This window comes from the organism of the source record quoted next, unplaced genomic scaffold (assembly GCF_019419815.1).
Source record: "Pyrus x bretschneideri cultivar Hongxiangsu unplaced genomic scaffold, Pyrus_bretschneideri_v1 Contig48, whole genome shotgun sequence".
Taxonomy (NCBI): Eukaryota; Viridiplantae; Streptophyta; class Magnoliopsida; order Rosales; family Rosaceae; genus Pyrus; species Pyrus x bretschneideri.
In genome coordinates this window covers 2,663,031-2,689,912 of record NW_025999785.1, presented here as the reverse complement: position 1 = coordinate 2,689,912, position 26,882 = coordinate 2,663,031, and the positions used below count along the sequence as shown (strand labels likewise).

Genomic DNA, 26,882 nt, shown 5'->3' with positions numbered 1-26,882 from the left:
TCTTGTTCTTTGCTTTGATTGCAGGAACAGCTTGATCCTTTCTTGATGCCATTTGCGTTTTTGATGATTTGAGGATAGAGATGAGAGGTAGAGATTGTCCCACTGGGCGTGCCAAATTTGTAAACACGAGAAATTCCTGAAACAAGCGACAAGAATACGTGTACAAAATAATATTTTGTATTAATGATTTTGGGGTTACAATCTCTTTGTAATTTGGTCCTCTGATTCTATCTTCGTAGGGTGTGGGTTTGTGGATGAGTTGTTGATCCAAAGGGCCGTCGGGGCTTGATCTAAGGATGCACAGCTGATGAATGGATCTTCAAGGGGCGTTGGGCTTGATCTTGAAGGTTGATGGATGAACGGATCTTCAAGGGCTTTTGGGCTTAATCTTGAAGGATGAACGGATGTGTGGATTTGTTGAGGTTGTTGATCCAAAGGGGCCGTTGGGGCTTGATCTTAGGATGAACGGATCTTCAAGGGCTTCTGGGCTTAATCTTGAAGGATGAACGGATGTGTGGATTTGTTGAGGTTGTTGATCCAAAGGGGCCGTTGGGGCTTGATCTTGAAGGTTGATGGATGAACGGATCTTCAAGGGCTTCTGGGCTTAATCTTGAAGGATGAACGGATGTGTGGATTTGCTGAGGCTGTTGATCCAAAGGGGCCGTTGGGGCTTGATCTTGAAGGTTGATGGATGAACGGATCTTCAAGGGCTTCTGGGCTTAATCTTGAAGGATGAACGGATGTGAACGATGAACACTTTCCTCAAGAGTCGTCGGGGCTTGATCTTGAGTTGGTGGAAGTTCTTCAAGGGCCGTCGGGGCTTGATCTTGAAGGTGGATTTGACGAAGAACGAAGATTGCTTTCTTGATCCTTCGGGATTGGCTTGAGAGCTTTAGAGTTTCAAGGCTTCTTCCTTTCTTCCTTTCTTTCTTCCTTCTTTCTTCCTTCTTTCTTCTTTTCTTCCTCCTTTCTTCTTTTCTTCCTCCCCAAAATGAATGCCTTGGCCTCCTATTTATAGAATTCCAAAACTTGATTTTTGGATTTAAATAATCAGATGAAATAAATCATGTCTGCCAGGTATTGACACGTGTCCTATTTGATGACTTTTCCAATTTATTTCGATTTTTCGTTGAGTCACACGCTACATGTAAAATTTATGTGATATGTGAGCGTTGAAATTTTAATTTTTGGTCAACATTTATTTCACCGAAATTTTGATGTCTACAGAGATCTACTCTTCCATTTAATATATATTCACTTGAATACAGACTCCAACAAAAATTTGTGACCCAAAAGAATAATATAAGCACTCAGACATGAAACTACATGTATGTATTCATGCAAAACCCCCGAAGGGGGTTCCCGGTTCCGTCCCTCTCTCGCCGATAACAACCTCGTAACTTATTTCTTCTATCCCAGGAAAGAACTTTTGGTTGAGTATATCAAAAATATGTCGAATGGTACTAAGAAGTTAATAACGAGAACTGAATCTAACAAGTAACAAACCCTATTTCCAATTGGTTTCGAAATCTAATTAGGCGTCATCAGCTTTTTCATTAGCAGGGGTTCCCGCGAGCCAGCCCCAGACGCCACCTGAGCCCTGCCTTTTAGCATTTAAGGCTGCTTGTTCCGATGCAGCCTTTTGTCGCTGGAGGAGTTCGAGTTCTTTCTGCAATGTCTCCATTGTTTGGAGCTTCTGTCGTAGTTCTGCAAGTTCAACCTGCAGGTTCAAAGAGTAATTAGCAGAAAATTTGAACCAGAAGCGCAGCAAATCTTGTTTGGCGACGGAAACATCTTGATGAACCAAGAATCGAGTGATAGTTGTCCACATTTGCGAGCCAAAAGGTAAACTCAGTTCAAACAGAAAAACATACCTCGAGTTTGAAACATCTTGACTGCTCGGATCCAAGTTGACCACGTACCGATTGAAGCTCCTACAAAATCAGTATGAGAAGATCAATGGCAATTCGTAAGAGGAAAGATATACAAGAATTATGTGTGCCCTCAAATAACTGGACAATCACAACTGCCAGTGGACAATAAAAAAAATCTCCATCTAATCTCAAACGTGGAGAGAATTGTACAAGAATTACAAGTGCCTTTGAAAATGAACAATCATAATTTCTTTGTGAACATAAAGTACCTTGTACAGGTCACTGTTACGAGTCTCTGCTTCGGCTAAATCTTCCTTTAATTGGAGCGTTTGCACTTTCTCCTTGCTGAGTAATGACTCTAATTCTTCTTTCTCTGCTTTGAGGGTTGCCATAAGATGTTCATTGGTAACCTTGCCTCTTGATTTCTGCATAAGTCCAGATGTTTGAGTAAAATAATACGTAAGACGCAACATTCTGGCTAAAACTCTACATGATTTTTAATAATACGTACCATGGGATCTGAGTCAACGTCGTCCATAACAATTTCCCTAATTTTTCCTTCTTGCCCTGTTTCAGACTCCACATCTCTGGTAGCACTTTGATTAAGCACAGCAGAAACACTGTCAGGAACAGGAGTTTCCATCATCTTCGATTGCAAGGTTGACTTGTGGCTTGGTTTAAGAACATTAACCTAACAGGAAGAAGCAAATTTAAGATGACAATAGAACAGAAGCAGTGTACGCTACAAAAGTATGAAACCTGATCCTCACCTCATTGTTGTAACACCCATTGTATCCTCCAAATGATACAAGAACATCTTCACCATTGTATGAACCTACGGCCAAACTTAGTCCCTGAAAAAGGAGACAATGAGATCGTCGTTCCGCTACATTATTGCTGGCAGTGAATAATCTCAACTATTACATGGTATTAATCGCTCATGGATGCAAAGATCTTATCATGATTTATAATTAATATGATACTAAGAAATGTAGCTCAAAGCCATTCAAGCTAGGTTAACTATACAGAGTTCCCAAGAATAGAATACCTCACTAGCAACAGGAATGCGCCCTTCAACGGTAGTTACAACAGACCAAACAAGTGTGGACATATTTAGGACAACAGTTTCTGAAGCGCCTGCAAAAGTAAAAATTGAAGAGATCAATACCTAACTGCAGAGAGTACAGTGGAGTCCAGTTAAAAAGTAGATCAACCAGAAATTTTATGAATTCCAAAACAAGCCAGATGCACAAAATTATAGCATGCATACCACTCTTGTTGTCACCACCACCAACTATGAACCAATTCTCTCCAACAGTAACACCTGCATGTCCAGCCCGTGGAGTTGGTATTTCACCTTGTTGTGTGGGTCTGGACCACTCCATCTATACAGTCCAAATATATGAAAGACGTGAGTGATAGTTTTAGTAAACACGAAAAGAAATTTCAGAATAGACAACTTGTCTTACACTTTGCAAATCAAGGACATGGAGATCATTGTAACAAGTGGCATGAGAACCACCACCAAATATAAGAAGATAGCGGTCAGCATGGACAGCAGCAGCATGATCAGACCTCGGAGAAGGAGGCACGCCTCTGTGAAAGATTGAAATATATTAACAATTTAACATCAAAAGTTGATCAAAGAACATGCATGTCTTGAACATATATTTTCTAGTCTAGCCCATTCCAAACCCTTATAGAAATATGTGCCAACATTTGTCATTATCATTAATGCAGAAAAAATGACTTGTTTCACATACCGCAGTATACATTCTTTTAACAAAGTTTGCCAATTATGTGAGTACTACCATCAAAAGAGAAAAAACAAAATGTTACTAGTGCTTCTGAAGTTTCAAGATAAATCTTACACAGAATCAATCTCATCCCACGTCATTGTTTCTAGGTCAAGAATATGCAGGTCATTCAAGAGAGATCTCTTTGCATCTTGTCCCCCGAAAATTACCAAGCTGCCTCCAACAAGAGACACGGATTGACCTCCACGTGATGCCTGTAAAACATGAATGGGAAAGGACCATGATTCCCAAAATTCAAACCCCACCCTTGTGCTAACACACAGATTTTCACAAATACGAAACAGTATAGCAAATAAATAAATACCGGTGGTTTCCCGTAAGTCTTTAAGAATGACCATGAGCAAGTTTGTAGATCGAATGCCTTCACTGTTATGCCAAAACATGGGGAAAAGCATAAGAAAGCAGTAACTGAATCAAGGTAAAGAAAATATGGCAAAATAATAAGTCTGCACAAACGTGAAATGAGTTTTTCTTACTACTTTGAAAGCACACATTCAATACAAAAATGGAACAGTCCTGAAAAGCTTTAATTGAATGTAGACAGAGGTTCTATTAAGCAATGGTTAAAGCAGAAAGACCGAGATATCACCCAAGGTTTGACGTCATCAGAAAACGAAAGAGCACCATGATAATAGTTATTATTTCTTACCCTGAATAGAATCACTAGGATTCTTTGTATGTCCAGCAATTGAAATAAGTTTATTATCCCAAGGTATCTACAGAAACAGAGACACGATTGCACATTAATGTAGGTATTCATAATCGTTACAGCAAAAGTCAGCAAAAAAAGAGGGATATTCATGTGTTTGTAAAAGAGCCTTGACTCTAATATTAACTGAGGGGCAATACTAACCAACGAATGACCCGCGCATGGGGTTACTGTTATTGGTGAGGGTGCCTCAGCTGACTCAGCCACAGATTTGGCGTCGATCTTTGACCAACTCCAACTCCTCAAGTCCAAGACCTGTATTGTACTTCCTATTAGCAAGAACAAGAAAAAGTATCTATAAAACGAAAACCCCAATTACACCATAGTAAGATTTGGCCAACCATCCAATGTAGATCACTTATGATTTGTAAATTTGTATAGGTGTATACATGCAAATATGTTGCTTACATGGAGATCATTTAGGTAACGACCATTGTGGTTTCCACCATAGATGTACATCTTGTCTTGAATAACTGCCGCTCCATGCTGAAAAGGTGAGAACACTATGCTCAAAAAGAAGAAGGCAGCGAAGATGAAGAAAATGAAGATACAGATAACCGAATACCTCGTATCGGGATTTTGGACGATGGTCAGATATTGGAGGTGCAATCCATTGATCATAGACAACAACTGATCCAAAGCCTTCGGAGACAACATCTTTATCCTGAGCTTCCACTACGCTCCCGTTTTCAGTGGAGATTGTCTTGATCTCGGGAAAAGGGTTACCATTCTCAACGACTGGCTGAATACTTGAATATTGCTATAACCAACCAAAAACAATAAAACACAGAGAGAAATACTAAATACAAAAGACAGACGAACCCTTAAGTCTCTAAAAGATTTGCAGATTAAGCAAGTTCTTTTAGTTTATGATCAGTTGGCAATGGACGTAGAAGAAAATAGAATATCATAGAAATAATTTCCATACTCACGTTCATTTGTACATCTACGACAGACTCTGAAACAAAGTTTGATGCTCTTGAATACCAACCTGGATCTTCCTCCTACTCAAAAATAATGCAAATCAAGATATATCGGTGAAGCTTTTGGTTAAAAGATAAAAACATGGACCAGAAAATCTTATTGCACATACCTCTAATATTTTCACAAAAAGACGCATTGCTTCAGGGGAAGCCATGTCTGAAATCTTCTTCCAGCTGGAAATTGTTTATGTGAAACACCATTAAAAAAAATCAACAGTGGGAATAAATGCATGACATTGCAGATATAAAATACAATGTGCAGCTGAGGTATAACACAATTGCACAATCTATTACCCAAAGACTTGTATAGGATTGCACCAAAGGAGAGGTTCCTAGAGAAAAGAACTAAATGAAATGCAACCATGGGCAGAGAGAGATTCAGCCAGTATTTTCAAAACTGGTTTCATTTCAGGGAAACTATTCCTATCAGTCATAATTAGCTTATGCATATTCTCTCAACTCTAGCAGTAATAGGCCCAAAAATGCCACAGATAACTTGTGGGTTCTATATCCAATATTTGTATACCGATACACCCAATCCCCCTCCCTCCACGGTTCCTTATTTATAGACCAGAACATGCTATTCACTGGTAAGTTCAAGATTCTAAACAGCAACTACTGAGTATCAAATCAATGAAATTAATGATTTCCAATCGAACTAGAATCACGACACATGCAATTTATGTCTAGTGCAAATCTCATAGAAACCTCCGGACACAAGTATGCCATCTTAAAATGAGAATAAGGAAGCGGTAACTAGCAGTGTACCTGCTCCATTTGCTTTTCTCAACAGCATTCCAAGCACTAGGTTCAGGTACGTTACAAGGCCCTACGGTAGCCTGCAATTGCAATTGCAAAACCACTCAAATGCGTACAGTGACACACATTACATTGACATAATTCACATACATGCATCCATAATTACACATAGGTACATACACAACTGCATAGATAAAGAGAATTCAATCCAAGTATTAGATCACCATCCAAAATATACAAATCTGGAATTCGATAAACCAGATCTACCTAAATCACACATCATCATTGCAGAAAGTAAACACGAACGAATCAACGCAAAATTCAAGCACTCCACTGAACAATCAAAATCCACATCACCATTCAAAACCACATCAAAACGCAAATAAAGCACTCCATGCAACAAAATCCGAGCAAAAATGATCAGAAATGGGATTGCCAATCAGTAAAATTCCAAAACGCAAAATGTTGCGGCAGAGTGAAAAAAATCAGATTAGCCGCGCAATTCGCATTTGTACGAGCAATGCGATCGAGAATCAAGGAAGATAGAATTGAGATCGAATTTTCAGAAATGTGAGAGGAATGGGGATCGGAGGAGGCAGTGGCGGGATGTACCTGCTGGTACAAGGCGTAGAGTATGAGTGCGGACTCGGAGCTGAACTTGGCGCGAACGGCTTTGGAGGTGGAGCGAGGAGATCCGTCGAAGCCGGCATAGGAGGCCGCCGCGTAAAACCGCTCGGGGTACTGGAGCCCCGAGCTCGCCCGAGCCATAGCCATTTTTTCTCTGTTTTCTCTCTAACAGGCCTGCGCTTGCGCTGTGCCCTTTTTTTGTAAGAGAAAGAGAAACGTATTATTTCTGGGATTTGTGGGGGTTTTTTTTATAATTAAAATTTAAAATGGAGGGCGTGCTTGTTTGGCAGGGGTCTTGAAAAGTACGACTGAAGGAACAGAATTGTTTAATCGCCAACAAGATCCTCCCCGGATCTTCTTGGTAAGAATTTTTAACATTTGTGAATTGTGTCCGTTCATCGCATAATTAATTTTTATAAGATATTATTTACATTTAATTTTAAATAAAAATATTTAAAATAATTTTATAATATATAATAAACAAATAAAATTGATGAATCTTCAAAATCTTTACAAAAATAATCTGACGAGAATCCGGATTCTCACGGACGTGGGCATCGTGTGACGTCAAAGTGTTGCTTTTGTGAGTCAAATTAGGTTGGGATCTTAGTCCTACTCAAACATTTGTTTTTAGAAAACTTTATTTAAATTGACATTAGTTTTTTAACGCTCAACGTAAAACTTGAAAGTGTTAAAAACAAATGAAAATTCAAATAAAAAGAAATATTATTGGACTGATGTACAAAGTGATAATTCTTTGATTTATTTTAATATTTAGATTCAAATACATTTTTTGTGTAAGTATGATTACTAAATAACGATTAAAAATTAAACAGTTCTTGTTACTTAGTATTATGATTTGATGATATTCTTTCTCACTTGAGAATGAGATGTATTAGGTTCGAATATCGCAGATAACAAATTTGATACCAAATTAGGCTACCCATTGTGTGATTTGACTGAACTCTTCCTTCTCTTAATGTAAAAATATCGATGTACTTAAAAAATTAAACAATTCTTATCACTTAATATTACTGTTTGGTGGTATTATTTCTCACTTGAAAATGAGATATCTTAAATTTAAATCTCGTAAATGACGAATTTGACAAATTAAACTGCCTATTATATGATTTTACTAAACTCTTCATTCTCTTAATATAAAAATAGATGTACTCAAAAAAATTAAAGACTTCTTACCGGTATAGGCTTTGAGGCTTTGAGCCTCTACTAACTTAAAAAAATAAAATAAAATAAATAAAAAGTCTGGGTTTTCTGGTATAGTTTCACAGATGTCGGAAAATAGCCGGAAGAGCAAAAAGAGAAAACACAAGTTAAAAGGTAAAATCGAAATTAAATCCAAACACAACACTAGAACGACACGGACAGCTAGAGAGAGAGAGAGAGAGAGAGAGAGAGAGAGAGAGTCACCGTTTCCTTCCATTGAATTTATACGCTTCACTGCTTTCGTCCGCTGCCGTCTCAATGAAACCCTAATTTCAGCATTCAGGTACTTTCTCTCTCTAAAAATACCTCAAATTCTGCTTCTATGATCTGAATTCTGCCTGGAATTTTGAGCTCAGGAAATTCTGTCGTTGAAGAACGAAGAAACTCGATACGTGTATAGATTTTTCTCTACCTCTTGTTTGATCATAGGTGCCCTACTTAATTATAGTTTAATTATTCTCTCTTAATTTTGTTGCTTCTTGTTTGGTAGAATTAGAGTAGGTTTTGGGGTTGTTAAGAACAAACACACAATTGAATTTGAATGGTTTAACTTTTTTATTGAGATTTTTCAAGTTTACTGTTTGTCCACAGTAAAATTTTAATTTTAAGGAAAAAAATGCAGGATTTGGGTCATTAACTTAGGGAGTGGAAGGGAGAGACTGTTTTATTTATTTATTTATTTTTAATTTTACTTAAATACCGTGCCTTGGCGCAACTGAAGGTCACGGCTTCAAGTCGTGGAAACAACCTCTTTGCAAAGCAAGGTAAGGCTGCATATGATAGACGTCACCCCTTTTAATTACGTTGCCCCGGCATTAATGGTGACAATTTTATTGCTTGGCCCTTTAACTCAAACTGATCTGCTAGGATTTGAAAAACCGCATTAGAATTCACGGAACCTATGTATGGTTCTAGGAGTTTAGTAGGGTAGTTTGTTGCTTTCGGATCTGTTTAGGCGAAAAAGCTTTAATTTTGTCGTAGGCACCGTGATTCGGCTTGTGCATTGCCAATATTTGTGTGAGTTGACCAACATTGTTGCAAGCTAGTGTTTGTCTAATTCTTTGGAGTCTGAGGCACTCTTTGATGGAATACATTGATTAAAGGGCTTTTTGTAGGTAGGTATTGCGAGCATAACACCATAAGCAGTGTAAAAGAACTGTCAAGAGATCGCTGTAATGGATCAACCACGTTTGGCCCTTGGGAATGGTGACGATAATGTTGGGATTCCGGATGATTTGCGATGCAAGAGATCAGATGGGAAACAGTGGAGGTGCACTGCCATGTCTATGCCAGATAAAACGGTATGTGAAAAACATTACATCCAGGCAAAGAAGAGGGCAGCTAATTCTGCAATGCGAGCAAATTTGAAAAAAGCCAAGAGGAAGTCGTTAGGTGAAAGTGATATTTACTTGGAGAGTAAGAGTGATGATTTGGATGTACCACTTGCTAGCGTGAAGTCACAGGAGAGAAAGTACATGGAGAAGGTATCAAAAAATCATTTTCGTTATTCACTTGAGAGACCACCCGTGAAGGGTTTATCCGTGCGTAATTCTCCAAAACCAAAGGACGAGATGGACTTGGAGGAGTATGAGGAAAATTGGAGGTCTAATAAGTCACCACCTGCTAATGCTTTGGACTCATCCAGGAACAGACCGCAGAGGAGTTTTGATGTTAATGCTATGACAGTTTCGGTATGTTGGTTTTACAATGTCTTCGCTGCATCTGTTAGTTTTTATAAGTTGATCTTGCTATCTATTGTTTTTAGTATAGTTTCCATACTGACGCATGACAAAGAGAGCTTTTTCCCCTACAGGGTAATAATGCTCTGTAAAACAAGTGTGCTTAAATAGACAGTTATACTTGTTGATTTTTAGTACATTTCAGTATCGCTTAGATAGTTAGATTATAGTTCATCGACATCAAATGTAGGGATTCAAGAGTAAAGACTGAAACGTCCCATTTGCTAGTCTGTTTGTCATTCAGCTGTATGTTTCGATTTAGAATTGGATAATCACTACTTTTATGTTTTCTAATACTGAGGCAAAACCTTTATCTTGCAGGAAGACTCTGATGGAAGATCAGAATCCTCTGAAGAAACTGGTGGCCAAACCTGCCATCAGTGTCGGAGGAATGACAGAGACACAGTCATTTGGTGCCCCAAATGTGATAGAAGAGGATACTGTGACAGCTGTATTTCAACATGGTGAGGTTGAGTGTCTTGATAAGTCACAATACGCATATGTTTAAGTGATTCAGTTTCATGTCCGTATATTGTGTATTCATGCTTTAACTTTTTAGGTACTCGGACATCCCATTAGAAGACATTCAGAGGTCCTGTCCGGCATGTCGTGGCACTTGTAATTGCAGAGTGTGCCTACGCAGAGATAATTTGGTAAAGGTAATTCATACAAAGGAGTCTTGAACTAGTAACATGATTGAGTTTAAATTTTCCTAAAATTTGTGACGAATTTTCTGTTGAGATGATCAGCTTAGGTGAATGAGTATTTCTGATGCTTCTGTTTTGCAGGTAAGGATAAAAGAGATCCCAGTGCTAGATAAGTTGAAATATCTCCACTGTCTGCTGTCTTCAGTGCTTCCTATAGTTAAGCAAATCCATCAAGTACAATGCTTTGAAGTTGAACTGGAAAAAAAGCTTCGCGGTAAGATGATCTAATATGTTCATGGCATTTTGAATTATATATCCTTGTGTGTCTTTTGTACATTGTTTGACCATTCTGTTTGCATATGTATTTTGCAGGAACCGATATAGATCTTGCCCGGACAAAATTGAATGCAGATGAGCAGATGTGCTGGTAATTCAATTACTTTACCCCTTCATATCATAGAATAATGTTCTTAATAAAAAAAATAAAAAAATAATAAACTAGTAAACATTTTAAATCGTGCCTACTCACGTGGTCGTACAGAGTTTAGGCTGTTCAGCCATGTTTGTCATAAATAAACTGACCCAAACTCCATATTCTCCTGAATTTGAAGGAACTATGTTTCTGTCATGTTTTTCATAAATAGAGCGATTCAAAATCCAGATTCCCCTGAAACTGAAAGAACTTGCCATTGCCGTCATACTTGTTGTAAGGGGATAAACCATCAAAACTCCAGTTTCTCCTGAAACTGAAGAAAACTTGATGTTTCTGTAGATTATTAGTTTTTGTTTTAATTTATTTTTGTGGATGTGTCTGCAATTTTAGGTCTATTTATTGCAGCTGTACTGTCACAAAGATTTTCTTCCTGTTCTGAAGAACATTTCCTTTTGATGGTTTTATGCAGCAATTTCTGTAGAATTCCCATCATTGATTATCATTGGCACTGTTCCCGCTGCGCATATGATCTCTGCCTTAACTGTTGTCGAGATCTTCGAGAAGCATCCATGCCTGGTGTCAAGGGAGAGGTGGTAGAGGATCAGATTGGTGAGGATAGGCGAGAAAAAGAAACCAAGTTGGAGCAACCAAAATCGTCCAAAGTCAGTGTAAATTTAGCAGACAAGTTTTCCAACTGGAAAGCTCACAGTGATGGAAGTATCCCTTGCCCTCCAAAGGAGTATGGTGGCTGTGGCCTTTCATCGTTGAATTTAAGCCGTATCTTTAAGATGAATTGGGTTGCAAAACTAGTAAAAAATGCAGAGGAAATGGTTAGTGGCTGTAGAGTTAATGATACTGTCAATCTAGAGAAAACTGGGATTAACGATCCAAGACTTAGCCAGTATGCTCATAGAGAGGATAGCGATAATTTCTTGTACTGTGCTGCATCTGAAGATATCAAATCTGATGGGATTGGCAATTTTAAAATGCATTGGCATAGGGGTGAGCCCATCATTGTTAAGGAGGTGTTTGATAGCTCATCAATTTCAAGCTGGGATCCAATGGTTATATGGAGAGGGATTCGGGAGACCGCAGATGAGAAATTAAAGGATGAGAACAGAAGGGTGAAGGCCATAAATTGCTGTGACTGGTCTGAGGTTCGCTCTAACGGCTATTTCTTGTATTTACCTCTATTGCCTTTCTTTCCTCCTTATATTATGTATCAGCTGTTTATAACCAACTCTTGTTGTAAGGAAATAATTCTTTAGTTGATTTGTAATATATTTTGTTGTAAACCTAAAGTATACCTCTGTGCTTTGACATGATGGCAGGTTGATATTGAACTTAGTGAATTCATGAAAGGCTACTCCGAGGGAAGAGTTAATGAAAATGGTATGCCAGAAATGTTGAAACTCAAAGACTGGCCTTCTCCTAGTGCATCTGAAGAGTTTTTATTATATCAGAGACCTGAATTTATCAGCAGACTGCCTTTACTTGAGTATATTCACTCCAAGTTTGGTCTTTTAAATGTTACTGCAAAACTGCCACACTATTCTTTGCAAAACGAGGTTGGACCTAAGATTTTTATTTCTTATGGGACCTATGAGGAACTTGGTAGACACGACTCCTTGACCAATCTCCATTTCAACATGCGTGACATGGTTAGTTGTTCTTCATTCTTGTTGACTTATTGCCATTGATGCGAATCGCTTATTCTAATGTAGATTTTGTTTTGCTTTGCTTTGCAAACATGGCTATTAATTTTGTAATTCATCTGTTTGATGTAAGACGATATACATTTAAATAAAGGGCTGTCATGGACCACCATGGACTGTTGATGGAGTTGGCCACATAGTGAAGTAAATGTGATCAACTCTGTCAAGGGGAGTCATGCTTTTATGCTGTGCAAGTGAAACCTCCACTACATATGTGCGCACTACATACACACACACGTGCACACATAAATCATTTTTTGGTACTATGATGTATCCATGTCAGAACATTTAGCTAATGGTATGCAATTTTGTGCATAAGTTTTGGTGCAACTGCAACATTACGTTTAGGTATTAAACTTAAGACCTTGATATTTTTTTTATATCTTTGGCGTTGGATTGTTTTGATATGGATGAACATTTGATTTGCATGTTTCTTGAACTAATTTTTTATCTGAATCAAATAAACATATTTTCACCTATCAAACTGCTGTGGTCAGGTATACCTGCTGGTGCACGCATGTGGGGTAAAGCTAAAAGGTTTGCAGAAGACAAAGATTGAGAACACACAAAAATCCTTCGAGGAATCTGAGGTTGAAGAATCTGATGTATCACTTCTTGGTCAGAATGTGGAGAATGAATATGGGCCAACGTTGGCCTCAGATAAAGATGAGCGTACGGCAGAGCATGGACATGAATCCACTCCTATGGTTGAAGATGACACCGCCAACTGTGAACAGTCAGAGAGAGACGGTAAAGATGTCTCTGAAAAAATTCATCTGGGAGTTCTTTGGGATGTTTTCCGTCGACAGGATGTTCCAAAGCTGACTGAGTATTTGAGAATACATTGGCAAGAATTTGGGAAGCTCAATGAAACAAATATTTTTGTAAGTTTACCTCTGAAGTCTTTTACACCTGTACCTTTCCCCAATTGGCTTGCATACCATGCAAATAATTGATACTACATTTTGGATATCAGGTAACGTTGCCTCTTTATGATGGGACATTGTTCCTGAATGGGGATCATAAAAGAAAATTGAAGGAGGAATTTGGTAAGGATGACTAACTATATCCCCTTTATTTATTGTGTAGAGAGAACACCCACCCACACCCTTCCCTCTTTTTTTTATACATTTCCCACTAAGATGATTTAGGGAAAACATTCTGTTGATAGTTATGCTAGTTGCCATCCATTGTACCAATTTCTGGTGTACCATTTTGGTTTAATTAGCAAAAATCCTCAAAATGTTCATAGGCAAATTGCTGCTGTCTACTCTGCTGCTGTTTTTTACTGGATTTCCAGATCGTTACCATGACTTATGTTGAAAATTGAAGAATGCACATGTTTTGTAAACGAAAACATGTGTTCTTTGAATTTGACTTTTACAATTGAAGTCAAATTGACTCTGGATTGAACTATATTTGTGAATTCCCTGTTCTGCAAATTACTTCACACACCGCGACCTGCATTTCTAACTGGTTACTGGTCTATACTTCAGTGATAATGTACTTCATTTTACTTTTTGTAGTGCATGTGGCTGTGATCTTGATATTTAGCATTCTTTGAGATTTTCAGCATTCAAGTTATAAAAATTCTGAACTTAATACTTTTGCTTTTCTTCCTGTTTTATCAGGAATTGAGCCATGGTCCTTTGAACAACATTTGGGCCAAGCTGTTTTTATCCCCGCTGGATGCCCTTTTCAAGTCAGAAGTCTTCAGGTAGTTTTCTTTGTAGCTAAATTAATATTTTTGAGGTACCAATTCCGGGTTATTGAATGAAATTGTGAAGGGTTTAGATTGGCTTGACAAGTAGTTTATTTAAAGTGTACAATTCTACTTGCGTCTGAACTATTTTTATTTTATTTCTTGGTCGTTCGAGGATGTCACATAGCAAAACAATCTGGCTCTGTTGCTTGAGATTTTGTTTGCTCTTCTATGCGTATTATTCGTTTCTCTGGGACATTAGATATCCTAAATCTTTAGTGCATTTATTTCTAGCATATAATCCAATAAGTCATACTCTTTATGTATTTTTTTTCAGTCAACTGTTCAGCTGGGTCTTGATTTCTTATCTCCTGAAAGCCTCAGTGAGGCTGCACGACTAGCTGATGAGATTCGCTGTCTTCCAAATGACCATGAAGCAAAGCTACAAGTGTTGGAGGTTGGACAACGGAAATTTTCCTTAGAAGTATTCCGTGCCTTCCTTCTTTTTCCTTTTTTATTTTTTATCAGTTCTGGAAGTGTTGTGCCCTATCTTGTCTGGTGCGCTAATCTAGACTAGACTTATTTCTTTTGCTGGTATTCTCAATTCCCGCGGTTGGGTTCTAATGCAGGTAGGAAAGATATCACTTTATGCGGCAAGTTCAGCCATTAAAGAGATTCAGAAGTTGGTACTCGATCCAAAGTAAGCAAATCAAACATTATATTCTTCTTATTGCTTTTGTTGATGTTCGATCCCGCATTTTTTCCATTAGGAAAAACAAAAGGGAAGTGTTATTGGCACTCCAAAAATCTCATTCTACACTTGTCACAAGTGTATTTTTCTTTCCTAATATAGAAAGTTTGGAGTGTAGAATGAGATTTTTGGAGTGCTAATAACAATTCCCAAACAAAATCTATACAAAGATATGTGGCCACTTGCATTGTGTTCCGCCGGCATCGAGCTGCCTTATGTGCATGGATTGAGGGAGTGTAGGGCAGGGGATAATTTAACATTAGTAGATTCTAATCTGAACTGGAAATAGGAATTGGATTTCTCTTCCTTTGCACATAGTTCACCATATTAAGTAGGGGATCCGAGCGTTGACAATGGGGTAGACCGAGGTTTTCCTGGACTACTCTTAACCTTCCAAGCCTTGTTTTCATTTCTTTTTGTAAATATTAAGGCCTTTTCGTTCGAGACAAATTTAAAGGCTTCTGCTTTATGCTTCTGCTGCAGATTTGGAGCAGAACTTGGATTTGAAGACCCAAATTTGACCGCGGCAGTTTCTGAGAATTTGGAGAAAATGACTAAACGAAGACAGATAACTTGTGCTTGATTCCGTCTGCACGGTTTAGATGAAGAAAATCTCATTAGAGGGGTGGCTAGACGCCTTGACGTGTTTTCGATGTATAAATGTGCTTATATGCTGCACTTGAAGAATTTATCGAACAACAATGTAGCACTTGTGCCCTTAGTTAATGAAAAAGTGATAGTAAACGCCAACACTTCACAAAGTTTTCTTCTGTATCCATGTGATTGACGACCCGAGAATTGCCGAACACGAAATGGCAATGCACTCTCTTCATATCAAGAGGTGAGGCTAAACGATTCAGCAATTCTATGGAAGTCAGACTTCACCTCCGGCCATGCTGATTCCGGTGCCTGAGCATTAAGTGTAAACAACCGACCACCACGAACGCAACATACCGCGATGTTATGCCGGTGAAACAAGGGGCTCTCAACTCTGAATTCAAGCTCGTAGTATTTAACATTGCTTGCACTATCTTCTCTCAATTTTGATTCGATCAAAGTTCCCTTGATGTCGGGGCGTTTGCCGGATCCTGTGACGGTCCTAACCACGGCTTCTCCTACCTCTTTTGGTCCTCCAAATGCTTCAATTCTACCAAAAACAACGTCAAAAATCAGCTGCAAATCGAAATGCCATGAAGGTGCAGAAACCATAAACTTCCTTCATTTGCTTACTTGAAATCAAGAGCAACTGGCGACACAATGACGCTAACATTGAGCTCGCCGGTGGTCGCGGGCGGGCCAAATGCGACAACGGGTTCACTGACATTTCGTCGGCGGCCATCGGTCCTGGATTTGGTATTGAAGTTCAAAGGAGGAGGATCAAGTGATCTTTCAAATTCCTTTTTCTCTGCTGCTCGATACAGAAGTGTTTGATCTCCAACCCAACTTGCTGGGTATATAAATTCTGCCACGTCCAAAATTAATTCATCAATTTATCTAAACGCAAAATCAGGTGATTCAATTTAGACGCTCAATATTGACATGCTGACATACTCTTTAATACATGTTAGACACCCAACTGCATTAGAGAGTGTGTCAGCAAACGTGTCAGTTTTGTGTGTCCAAATAACTTTATCGATGAAACTACATCAAACGTGATAGCATAATACATAACTGACCAAATCCTTCATTTGTGTCAATGCACCTACTGTAGCCTCCTATAGGATAAACCACATCCAGCTTAAGACTCCTACTACTTTCCGGCGACAACCCGAGAAGAAAACTTGTGACTCCGAGAAAATCAGCACCAAGAGCAACCACAGAAGCTGTCCCTAAACCGAGAAGAAGCCGCCTCCTAAACCCGGATTGTAGTGAAGCAAATTGGTCCGCCGGAGGCCTTTCTGCCCGGGTGATTGTCACCTCTCGCAAACCCTTTTTCCGGCAGCCGGAGGACGGTGTGATTATGCATATCTGGTTCAGGTTGAGGCATATATGTTTGCATGCATGAAAGTATTGTAGCAATGCCGGCATTGTCTTATCTTTTTGTTGAAGCACTGGTGCCGGCTTATTTAGTTCAACGCAGGTTTATCCAAACGAGTGGTTGCGGTAGAATTAGTACTCCCTTCATACTTCTAAAACTCATAAGGAGCATTTTCAACAGTTGCCTTTGGGCAAGGGAAATGGCAATTGCCCAAAACACCTCCAGCGGGCCAAAAATAGGGCAAGTGGTGGGCCAAGTCATGCCCGTCCAAATGCCTGTGCAATTTAAGCTCGGCCTTCCGTCAATAGCTACAGTTGATGTCCGCATGATGTCAGCCACGATTTTTTTTTTTTCTTTTTTTTTTGCAACTGGCGCCTGTAACCCACGCTTGGAATCAGGATGCGAGCTGACAAAACCTGCAACAATGGGCCCGCTGGAGCAAGTCCAACAAAAGAGCCCAATGACTATAGATTTTCAACGATAAAAAAAATTTGGAAAAGTTTCTGTTATACCACGTAGCACGTTTTGGTGTGTCGGAATAAACAGTAAGAAAAATCAAACAGTTAAAATTAATTCGATCGTTAAAAATAAAAAATGAAAAAGAAAAAGAATTTTATTTTATTTTATTTTATATATACCCAATCATCTTCTTCATTTCTCCCACTACAACTTAATATTTATTTTTCCTGCAAACTCCTATATTTGTTTTCAACTTTCCAAATCTGTTTTGTTACCAAAAAAGAAAAGAAAAAGAGTGATAGGACAAATTGATCGATCATGGAAGATGTTGCTTAGCTTGGGGCTTGTGTGCGTGTTTACTCATCACTTAATCACAGGAAATGAGATGAGGATGCAATAAATGTGGAACAAGATTCATGCACAATTTATTAGAAAATGATCCTCTTCGGATCCCTTTCTCCTAATCCACCAAATCAATGAATCTGTGCCATTGAAATTTGATTCAATGGTTACAAACAGGGGCCCAATTTAAAAGTTATAATAACTTCAGCCGTTGGATCAAATTTCAATGGCATGGATCCATTGATTTGGTGGATTAGGAGGAAGGGATCCGGAAAGGATCCATTTCCCAATTTATTGAGCATATTCAAGGCACATCTCGGTCCGAGCAATCTCTTTCGAGTAGGTGCAAACATCTACACAAAGAGTTGAAATCTTGGCAAGAAGCCCTCACAAAAGCAGAAGAAATTTTATTGAAGTGGCACTAGTCTAGCCAATGAGGTAGTAACAATTTATTATTAATTAATTTTCAAATATAATTGAGTAGAATTTAGGATTTTTCCCTAAATTTTCACTCTAGTTTAGATTTCATCCTCGAACTAAAAATTATTTAATTTAGGTCCTTAAGTTTGACAAAATGTGTAGCATCGGTCCCTCATGTTAGCTTCCGTTAAATTTTTTGTTAGTTTGTTTATGTGACACATGTATGGGTCACACATATCTAATTCTATAATAAAAAATTACTTAATTTGGGATCGTTCAGTTATTCATATAAATCAAATAAATAGATGATTCGTCATGAGGATGCTACTTGTTGCCAAAGCCGTCTATCTATCTGGTTGATGCATATGAATGGCTAAATGGCCTCCAGATTGAATGATTTTTTATAGATATGATATTTGGATGATGATAAAGAGAATAAATAGTTCCGATAAGATGTTCCTACGATAAAGAGACGTTACATGTAAATGAAGAGACAAGTAGGTTTCTCATGGGAGAACACAAGCATTATAAATATATATATATATATATATTTTTTTTTTTTAAATTAAAAATAAAATAAAACTTGAAAAAGAAGATCAATCGAAACAATTCATTTACTAAAACTAAATTTTATCACATGGAGATCATAGCATCTAAAACCTAATAGTACAAAAAGTAAAACTTAAAAACTACACTGAATCAGCCATCTCATTCCTTCATGATGAAACTGATCATGATCAGCCAAACCTTTGCATTATTAGGTGATCATCATCATCAAATTCTCCAAACCCCAACTGATCTTGTTGACCATGTTGTTGTTTCTGCTGATCATGAAAATTTTCTGGTCTATTAATATCACCCGATCCTCCAAGCCCTAAAAAGTCAACTGTCAATGTATCACCACTACCCACATTACTAGCACCCCTCAACCCTATTTTATTTGGAGTCCCATTGTTTTCATGTTCCATGTTCTTCAAGAAACCATTGTTCTGATGATGATCGAATACCACGTTAAACATCCCCATGTCCGCACAATTAGCGCTGAAAAACTGTGGCGAGGTCTCTAATTGCGGAATGTTATGATCTCTCTGCTGCATAAAGTGGTTCATGTTGTACCCACCACTAGTTGTACCATAGGTTGAGGGTGCCATGCTTGTTATGGTTGTACTACCAGGGTTAGGGTTAGGACCACCACTCAGAGTTGCACCCATTTGAGCCGCTTTTTGTAGCAGTTGCGTGGCGGATAAGTGGCCTGATGAGCTGGGGATGAGTGACTGACTGTGCCGGCCGTGATTTAATTCGAAGAGTAATGACGATGGTGATGGTGATGATGATGAAGTGTTGTTGTTGAGGGATCTCGGTGACATGTTTAAGGGTTTTGCGGGTATTGGGAAGGGTCGTTGGGGTTCTAGGGTCAAAGGGGTATTTTTGGCATCAAAAATATGATGAAATTGACCAGATGTAGTAATATCTGATCTTGCTGATGGTGGGTTATCGGTGATTTTGTTGTTGTTCATGGGCATTGATGTGGGGATGATGAGCTCACTGTTGGAAAGTTGGCCTTGTTGTAAGTTTGGTGCTCCCATAGTATTGTTGGACATTAGTACTACTCCTTGGTTTCTTGCGTTGTTCTCTTCAGCTATGGTATCACAAAAAGCTCTGTGGGTGATGAAGCTATCTCTTCTGCACAATATATAGACAGCCAATAGTAATCGTAAGCTAAACTGTATAAAGTTCATTTATGAGACTCAATTCAGACATATTTAACAAAATGAAAACTGTGTGCCGTCTAATTTATTATTGCTATAAGTCAAAAAGCACTACCTGTTAAGGGAAACAATAAACATAATACGTCTCTTGATTAATGGCCGGCGTTGTAGAGGACAGACAAAATTAAACAAGATTAATGTGTTAAGTACCATATACAATTATTCTATTGCATAGAAGGTTTAATAACAAATATTTTTTTAAATAAGAATGCTTAGGACTTTCAATAATAAATTTTTGAAAGATTAGTTTCAGTCATTCAAGTTTACAATATTAAAGATATATAAATATATATGTATGTATGTATGTATGTATGTATGTTAATTTTAAATGTTCATGCATGCACAAGCTGCACAACTTATCTATCCAAAACGTCTGTAGTCGTAGTTGTTCAAATTGTGTAATTATCGAGAGCACTTTTGCTCACGACTGTAATGTATACTTATTATACATCTAATTATTTGTTATGTGCTCTTTTACTTAATTCTAGTTAACTTTTACATTAAATTTTTTTTTTTAATTTTGAAAAAAAAATTAACCAAGATTCACGTGATAGATGATTAAGCGTATGGTAAGCATACACCATAGTTTAGGGTGGTGAACAAAAATGCTCCTGTAATTATATAGACATTACTATAAGTTTTCTCTATAAAAATGCTAAGGAGACTCCCTCAAAAGTAGGATTTTCCATGGACTCTCTGTCACCTCACGTTTAACGTCAATTCCCGTGCAAACACTATAAAGTATTGTGCTAAAAATATGAGATGGTAAAAAGTCCATAAAGAGTCTCAAGTTTGAGAGAGAGCCCCCTTAACAATTCTCCTTCTGGAATACTAATTTACCTGGAGAAGATGGTTCCACAATCACATTTGTATTGTCTAGTACCACAAATCTTTGAATGAGCTTTCCAGTCCGATTGCACCGCGTACTTCTTGGAGCACTTCTCACATTTCCACTTTTTCTCACCATGCTTCCGGCAAAAGTGCTTTTTGATGCCCGTAAGATCCCCGAGTGCCCGCGATGAATCGTGATGGACGCAGGAGGGTTCTGGGCAGACATAGACTCGCTTAATGATTTCAGTGCTTGTTCTTTGCTTAAGCTTCCACGGCAAGTTGTGACCTCTTCTGTGCAATTGGAGGTTTTGGTCCCTTTGGAACCCCTTCTTGCAAATTTCACACACAAACCGGTTTGTGGCCATCAGGGTCTTTGGTGATAAGGCAATCACTTCAGCACTTGGGTCTGCATTTGGATGGAGTTTTAAACACTTAGTACATATGTTTGAAATTAATTAAATTAGCATTTAGAAGTTTAAATGCATTAAGAAATTTGGAGCATTTTTATTGTGGATGGGGAAGCTTAATAGTAAAAGACTATAAAAAAAAACACTCGATTACAAGGCAGATTTGATCAGGACAGAAAATCGTCAGCAACACGAGGGAAAGGGAAATGAGATGGTTCGCAGACAACTGAGAATGTATTTATGAAGATCTTTTACTTGAAATAGTTGAGCGCACAAATAAAGAAACAAAGGAGGGAGACCCTAGTCAAGGCAAAACCAAGGGTATACATTATTACTGATTGAGATCCACTTCGGATCTCACACTCAGGAGTCCATAAATTGAATAATTCGGAGCGTTCAATCGATCCTCATTAGCCTATCTCACTGACCCACCTTACACACAATCTCTCTCTCCAACACCCAAATGATCACTCTCACTTGAACGCTTTGGATTGCTTGATCCGTAAGCTCCAGAATGTGAGATCCGGAGAGGATCTCAATCTCTTTATTACAATAATCGTAAAACACTGAACCAATAATTGAACCCTTTCAAACTACTCAGAGATATATCAATAAGACATATAGTTCATGTTTTCTGACCCCATCAATAATTTTTTTGTCTGGAAACAAAATAATCCACGGCTCTCCTTCAAGAACTGAATCAAATCTGTTTGAAGATAGCTAGCTAGCTAGCTATCTAAGAACTAAATAATTGAACTAATTATTAAATATATGCAAGCATGCATATTTTGACCAAAAGGATACATAGAATGAAGATTATTACTCATAGACCAAACTCGCGAAAATAATTAGAAGATAAGAATAACATGTATTGAAGAAATTAAAATGAAAGTTTTTTAAACATCTATGAAGCTCGATTAAGCATATTCAAGTTACAAAAGATTAGGCGAGCCATACTACACATCATGGTCGGGTCTGCAGCTGACAAGCACACTAAATTGGTGAACGTCAACAGAAAAGTAAGAAGTTTGAACTGATCTACCTGGAGTTCCTGGTAGGTTTCTTTTCTTCTTAGCCGGTGGAGGTTGTTTTTGTACTTGAGCAGTGGAGATACCATTGCTATCGATATTAGTTGTTGGAAGGAAGGAGTTGGAGCCATGGAAGTTTGCATGGTGATTTAATAGCTCTTGTTGTTGCTGTTGAACTTCTTCTCCGCCTGTATTTCCTGAAGAGAAGCTCCCAGTAGCTGCACTACCTGTGATATTTGACATTGAAGGAAGATAGATTTTTATTCACTCTTGTTTGTCTTACTTCCAAACTCTCCTTTGTTTCTTTCCCCACTTATCTTGTTCTTGGTGCTCTCTCTCTCTCTCTCTCTCTCTCTCTCTCTCAAGCAAGGCTATAGCTACTACTTCAAAAATTGATTAAATTAATGAGAAACCGAACAGAAAATATGGGATTTCTTGAAGTCTAGAGAAGACAAAACCCAGAAAATTCTCCTTCAATTGTGGTGAAGAGAGAGTTTTTGTTGGCATAATATGTGAACACAAGAACCAGGTCTTCTTTTGCCCCTAAACTGTTATCTTTGACGAGATTATATATATGCCCCTGAAAGTAACCTTGTTGATTTTAATGATATTATATTTAAAGGATGTCCTCACACTTTCTTTTATCTTCACATATTCTCTGTTAATTTCTATTATTTGATTCTCTTTAATTTATTTAATTCGACAGCTAAAAGTTAAAAATATTATATAAAAATATTCAAAATATTAATATAAGTAGAAATATTGATATGCTAATTTATGAAAATATCAATGTATATATAGAAATTTATATAAGTTGTCTTCCATGAAAATTTTAGAAATTTTGATTTTCCTGTATCTTGTCAATACCGGCTAAAGTTTGCATATCACCACACCTTTTCTATATATGGATTCTTGATTTTTGAAATATTTTAATAAAAAATTCGACAATTCTATGAATATTTTAAACAACAATGAAAATTAAAAAAGAATGCATAAATAGTATAAACTTTTTAAATAATTCGGGCAGTGGCAGACAAGGGCTTCTCGCCGAGAACTTGTCCGTTTGTGAGGAGATTTATTAATAAAGGAATTTTTGTTCCCAAAAGGTCAATTTCAATGAGACAAAACCACAAGATTGCCACTGCACAATTAGCCGCCTTAATGGGCAAAAGGACCACACTACCCTAACGCTCACGGGTGGGCGCTCTGGACGTGTTCTACTTGAAAGGGACCCGACATGAACACAAAAATTCTTATTGACGTGGCACATGGTGTAGATCACGAGGTCAATTTGTCAAGGGGCATTTTTCATATTTCAAAAACAATTGATGGCCATTTTGGTCATTCAACGTGGCCTGCTTCAAAGGTGATATAGGTTTATGACGTGTCGTCAACCCACTATCGTGGTAGTAAACAAAGTAGATTAGTAGACGCGAGAACCCTAGAATTGACCCGCTCGTAGCATGAACAAGAATGTATGATTGTTGAATCGTTTCAATGGATATTTTTTTTGTTAAACAAAGGGGCTGATTGTTAAACCCTCAGTAGCATTGCATGAAGCTTGAATCAATTCACCAAGATGATTATCTGTGGCATCATGTGATATCAACTAGACAGCAATTGCTGAATCAGACTTCACTGAAAGATGTTGAACTCCTTTATTCTAACCTCCAAGCAAGTTGTAATCCCAAAAAAATGCCCTAAATTTCAGCGTTGAGAATCTCTCTACGCCCTAGATTAACACAAAACCCAACATCCTCAGCTTCAAAAGAAAACATAATATGGGAAAATTTTAGTGGACAAATTTTAGGAGATGCATAACCAGGTATTAGCTAGAAAAGAAAAACATAACATGGGATAAATTTTATACCTTATATAAATTGGAGAAAAACTTTTGCTGAAGTGTTTCATATCATTCGTAAAGTACCTCTCACAAAAATAAAAACAAAACAAAAAAAAAAAAAATCAGTATTTTTATTTCACTCGACCTTATACAATTTTCATTCGATTTAAGATTACGTTGGCCGGATCAGAAAACCCTCCAGAGTATAATCTTTTTCTCTCATATAGATAAAGGATTGCATGGAGATAGAGCCGTACTTTTAAATTAAGGTTTAATTAGTTAATCATCAATTCTTTTTGGTTTGAGAACGATTGCTGGTGATGAAACAAAACTTTTAATAGGGCTCAGGTTTATGATTTCAAATATTCCCTTTTTTAAAAGGTGCATTCTATTACTTTTGATCTTTACGAGTTTTTGTTTTATGAAAGTTCTTTAAAAAGGTTGAATGTTACTGAATATAACAACCCAGAAGGGAGATAAGTGTACGAAAATAGATATGAACGCCAAATCTCAACCGTACGTTCTGCAAGTGCTATGCAGCTCAGCTTGCTTTTTGGTCAAAATTCAGCTACGCATGCGGATGATGGGACTTTTGCATGGCCACGGATTTAGTTAACTGTTATATCTTTATTTGAATTTTCTCTGCATTTTTTGTTTTTTTTCCTTTTTAAAGTTATAATTAATGATACTTGGATATTTGAAACTGCAGCCATGCATGCATGTGAGTCTCTGTTTATATGTGCGTACGATCGCCGCCAAATTCAGTCCATCACATTATAGAGGACTACATTTGGCTCGTTATGCGATGAGAATGACATCTGCAGCAGGAATGTGCTAATAACGTATTGTTCAATACTAACTAAACAACGTATAAGCTTTATCTTATCCAAAACTAAACCTTAGGTTTTTGCAATCTTAGTCGCCAGTCCCTTGCTCCAATTTGGGGTCAGCGGCAATCACTCCCCACCTTCCTCCCAGCCTCTCTCTCCCCCTCCTTGACCCTCTGCCAACCCCTTGCTCCAATTTGAGGTCGGCGGCAATCACTCCCCACCTTCCTCCCAGCCTCTCTCTCCCCTTCCCTGACCCTCTGCCAACCCATTCATTGCTTTTATTCCATTCAATCCCTCCCCCTTCCCAATGTCGTCCCTTCCCCACCCCCCCCGGGGGTCTCCCCCCTCCCTACCCTCTCTTAGCTTTTATAGTGCCTTCCCTCTTCCCCTCCATAGCTCTTTTCCACCATTTTGTGAGTAACTCGTCCTTGGTTGTGTGCCTTTACCCAGATCCAAGTCATTCCCATTTCAAGGTTCCTCAAATTGGGGTTGGTTTGTGGTTTGGGAAGGTTTTGTGGTTGTTGATGGTTGGTTCCACTTCCATCAGCTTGTTTCCATAGCAGTGACGTTCCCTTTAACCGATTTGGTGGTTGCGCATCCTTGCACATTCAGATCTGGCAGACCTGCTGCCTGAGTGTTCAAATTTGACGGCGCCGCTGTCTTAGGTTTGGTCTTGGTTCATGACCTGCTCATTGAGATGAGCTGACCCATGGTCCTTTCTTAGAGTAGTGGTTGATTTCGTTGCCTCGACCTACAATGGCAAAGCCAGGAATTGACGGGGGGAGGGGCGAAGTTAAAAGATTGCAAGGTTCAAAAGAATAGCAACAACCAAATCCTTTTATATAGTAATGTCTTCCATAATTTATCAATACAAACAAATTACAATTGTTGCCGGCGAGGTTTCATATCATGAAAACGTTGCATAATAGGCTCATTATCAATAAAAGAAAATACATCTCTCTCAATGTAAACAAGCATGCTATCACTTAACCATTGATCTCCCATTTTGTTACGCAATGGTGTTTTCACAATCTTCATAGCAGAAAAAGCTCTCTTCACCGAAGCGGTTGCAACCGGTAACACCAAAGCCAATGCAATAAGCTTATACACTAACATATAGCTTGCACCTTCCAGTCTTCACCAACTCCTTTGCAAGATCACCAATTCCTCTCAATGATGAAAACTCAATATGCATCTTCATATCGTGAATGTAATTGTCAAGTTGAATTGGAAGATTTATGAGGTCCATATGATCAAAATCTTGAGGATAAAGTTGGGCTAAACGAACAATTTTTTCTTTGTCAAAAGATGCAAAATTATTCATCGGACTCAACACATGCCATACAAAGAAGCAATTCGGTTTCGGCGTTTACCTCATCAAAGCGATCATTCAATTCCTTTAATTGCGTATCAAGGACTTGAAAATAGAGGTCCACACAATAGTAATGGAAGTTTGTGAGTCTTGGAGCTTTACGCCTTGATTTTCCGGGTACGAAATGCAAATCCTCCATGTTAGGAACAACAATATCATGATCTTCACAAAACTTTTGCACATCATCAAGCAAGTCCCCAAAATCATCATCTCTCAAGGATTGTAGTCTTTGCTTCATACTTCCACTAACGCCATCGCATTCACAATATCTTGATATTTCTTTTGTAATGCTTGTGATAACTCGTTTGTAATTCCTAATATGAGTCTCATCAAGAAAAGGTGAAACACAAAATCAAAAGTTTGTATGTCATGGAATAACTTACTTGCTTCTCCAAATTGTCTTGGTTGGTATCATCTTTAATCCATTCAAGCACCTCCACCAAGGGTTCAAGCATGACAATAATACTCACTATAGTACCATAATGTGAGTTCTATGTGTATCACAAGGACGCAAGAGACTACTCTCTTGATTTAACCCTCTACTCGTTTCAAGATCACCAATATCAAAAGCTTTCTTAATTTGTTCTAGTTGTTTCTCTCTAAATGCATCACGACGCTTATAC

The 26,882-nt window shown here is 38.1% G+C and overlaps 4 protein-coding genes across 11 annotated transcripts; 1 reads left to right on the top strand and 3 right to left on the bottom strand.

Annotated features, from left to right (window-relative positions):
- Positions 1–1,228: 1,228 nt before the first annotated feature.
- Positions 1,229–7,017, bottom strand: LOC125470087 (acyl-CoA-binding domain-containing protein 4-like). The gene is made up of 18 exons (XM_048568562.1): positions 6,755–7,017; positions 6,152–6,222; positions 5,494–5,557; positions 5,333–5,404; positions 4,966–5,160; positions 4,809–4,886; positions 4,545–4,655; positions 4,341–4,407; positions 3,996–4,057; positions 3,746–3,885; positions 3,344–3,470; positions 3,145–3,259; positions 2,923–3,011; positions 2,645–2,728; positions 2,386–2,565; positions 2,144–2,299; positions 1,875–1,934; positions 1,229–1,720 (listed from the first exon to the last, which is right to left on the bottom strand). The coding sequence occupies exons 1-18, from the start codon at positions 6,914–6,916 to the stop codon at positions 1,535–1,537; spliced, it is 2,019 nt and encodes a 672-aa protein (XP_048424519.1). The 5' UTR covers positions 6,917–7,017; the 3' UTR covers positions 1,229–1,534.
- A 1,053-nt stretch (positions 7,018–8,070) lies between these two features.
- Positions 8,071–15,732, top strand: LOC103965329 (lysine-specific demethylase JMJ25). 8 transcript variants are annotated; one of them, XM_048568365.1, is made up of 14 exons: positions 8,073–8,276; positions 9,097–9,684; positions 10,054–10,196; positions 10,292–10,391; positions 10,521–10,653; positions 10,752–10,806; positions 11,282–11,969; positions 12,144–12,473; positions 13,025–13,411; positions 13,504–13,576; positions 14,159–14,244; positions 14,567–14,713; positions 14,859–14,929; positions 15,464–15,732. In XM_048568365.1, exons 2-14 carry the CDS (start codon positions 9,169–9,171, stop codon positions 15,561–15,563), a joined length of 2,829 nt encoding a protein of 942 aa, XP_048424322.1. In that variant the 5' UTR covers positions 8,073–8,276; positions 9,097–9,168; the 3' UTR covers positions 15,564–15,732. The 8 variants fall into 8 exon arrangements, 6 of the variants coding, with proteins under 6 accessions (XP_048424322.1, XP_048424321.1, XP_048424319.1 ...); XM_048568364.1 differs by having other exon boundaries at positions 8,073–8,387; positions 9,113–9,684; XM_048568362.1 differs by having other exon boundaries at positions 8,073–8,387; positions 9,109–9,684.
- Positions 15,554–17,126, bottom strand: LOC125470023 (psbP domain-containing protein 7, chloroplastic). Its single transcript, XM_048568367.1, has 3 exons — positions 16,657–17,126; positions 16,211–16,442; positions 15,554–16,127 (listed from the first exon to the last, which is right to left on the bottom strand). The coding sequence occupies exons 1-3, from the start codon at positions 17,006–17,008 to the stop codon at positions 15,815–15,817; spliced, it is 897 nt and encodes a 298-aa protein (XP_048424324.1). The 5' UTR covers positions 17,009–17,126; the 3' UTR covers positions 15,554–15,814.
- A 1,644-nt stretch (positions 17,127–18,770) lies between these two features.
- Positions 18,771–22,770, bottom strand: LOC125470085 (zinc finger protein GAI-ASSOCIATED FACTOR 1-like). Its single transcript, XM_048568551.1, has 3 exons — positions 22,229–22,770; positions 20,789–21,185; positions 18,771–19,862 (listed from the first exon to the last, which is right to left on the bottom strand). Exons 1-3 carry the CDS (start codon positions 22,455–22,457, stop codon positions 18,917–18,919), a joined length of 1,572 nt encoding a protein of 523 aa, XP_048424508.1. The 5' UTR covers positions 22,458–22,770; the 3' UTR covers positions 18,771–18,916.
- Between the last annotated feature and the right edge of the window lie 4,112 nt (positions 22,771–26,882).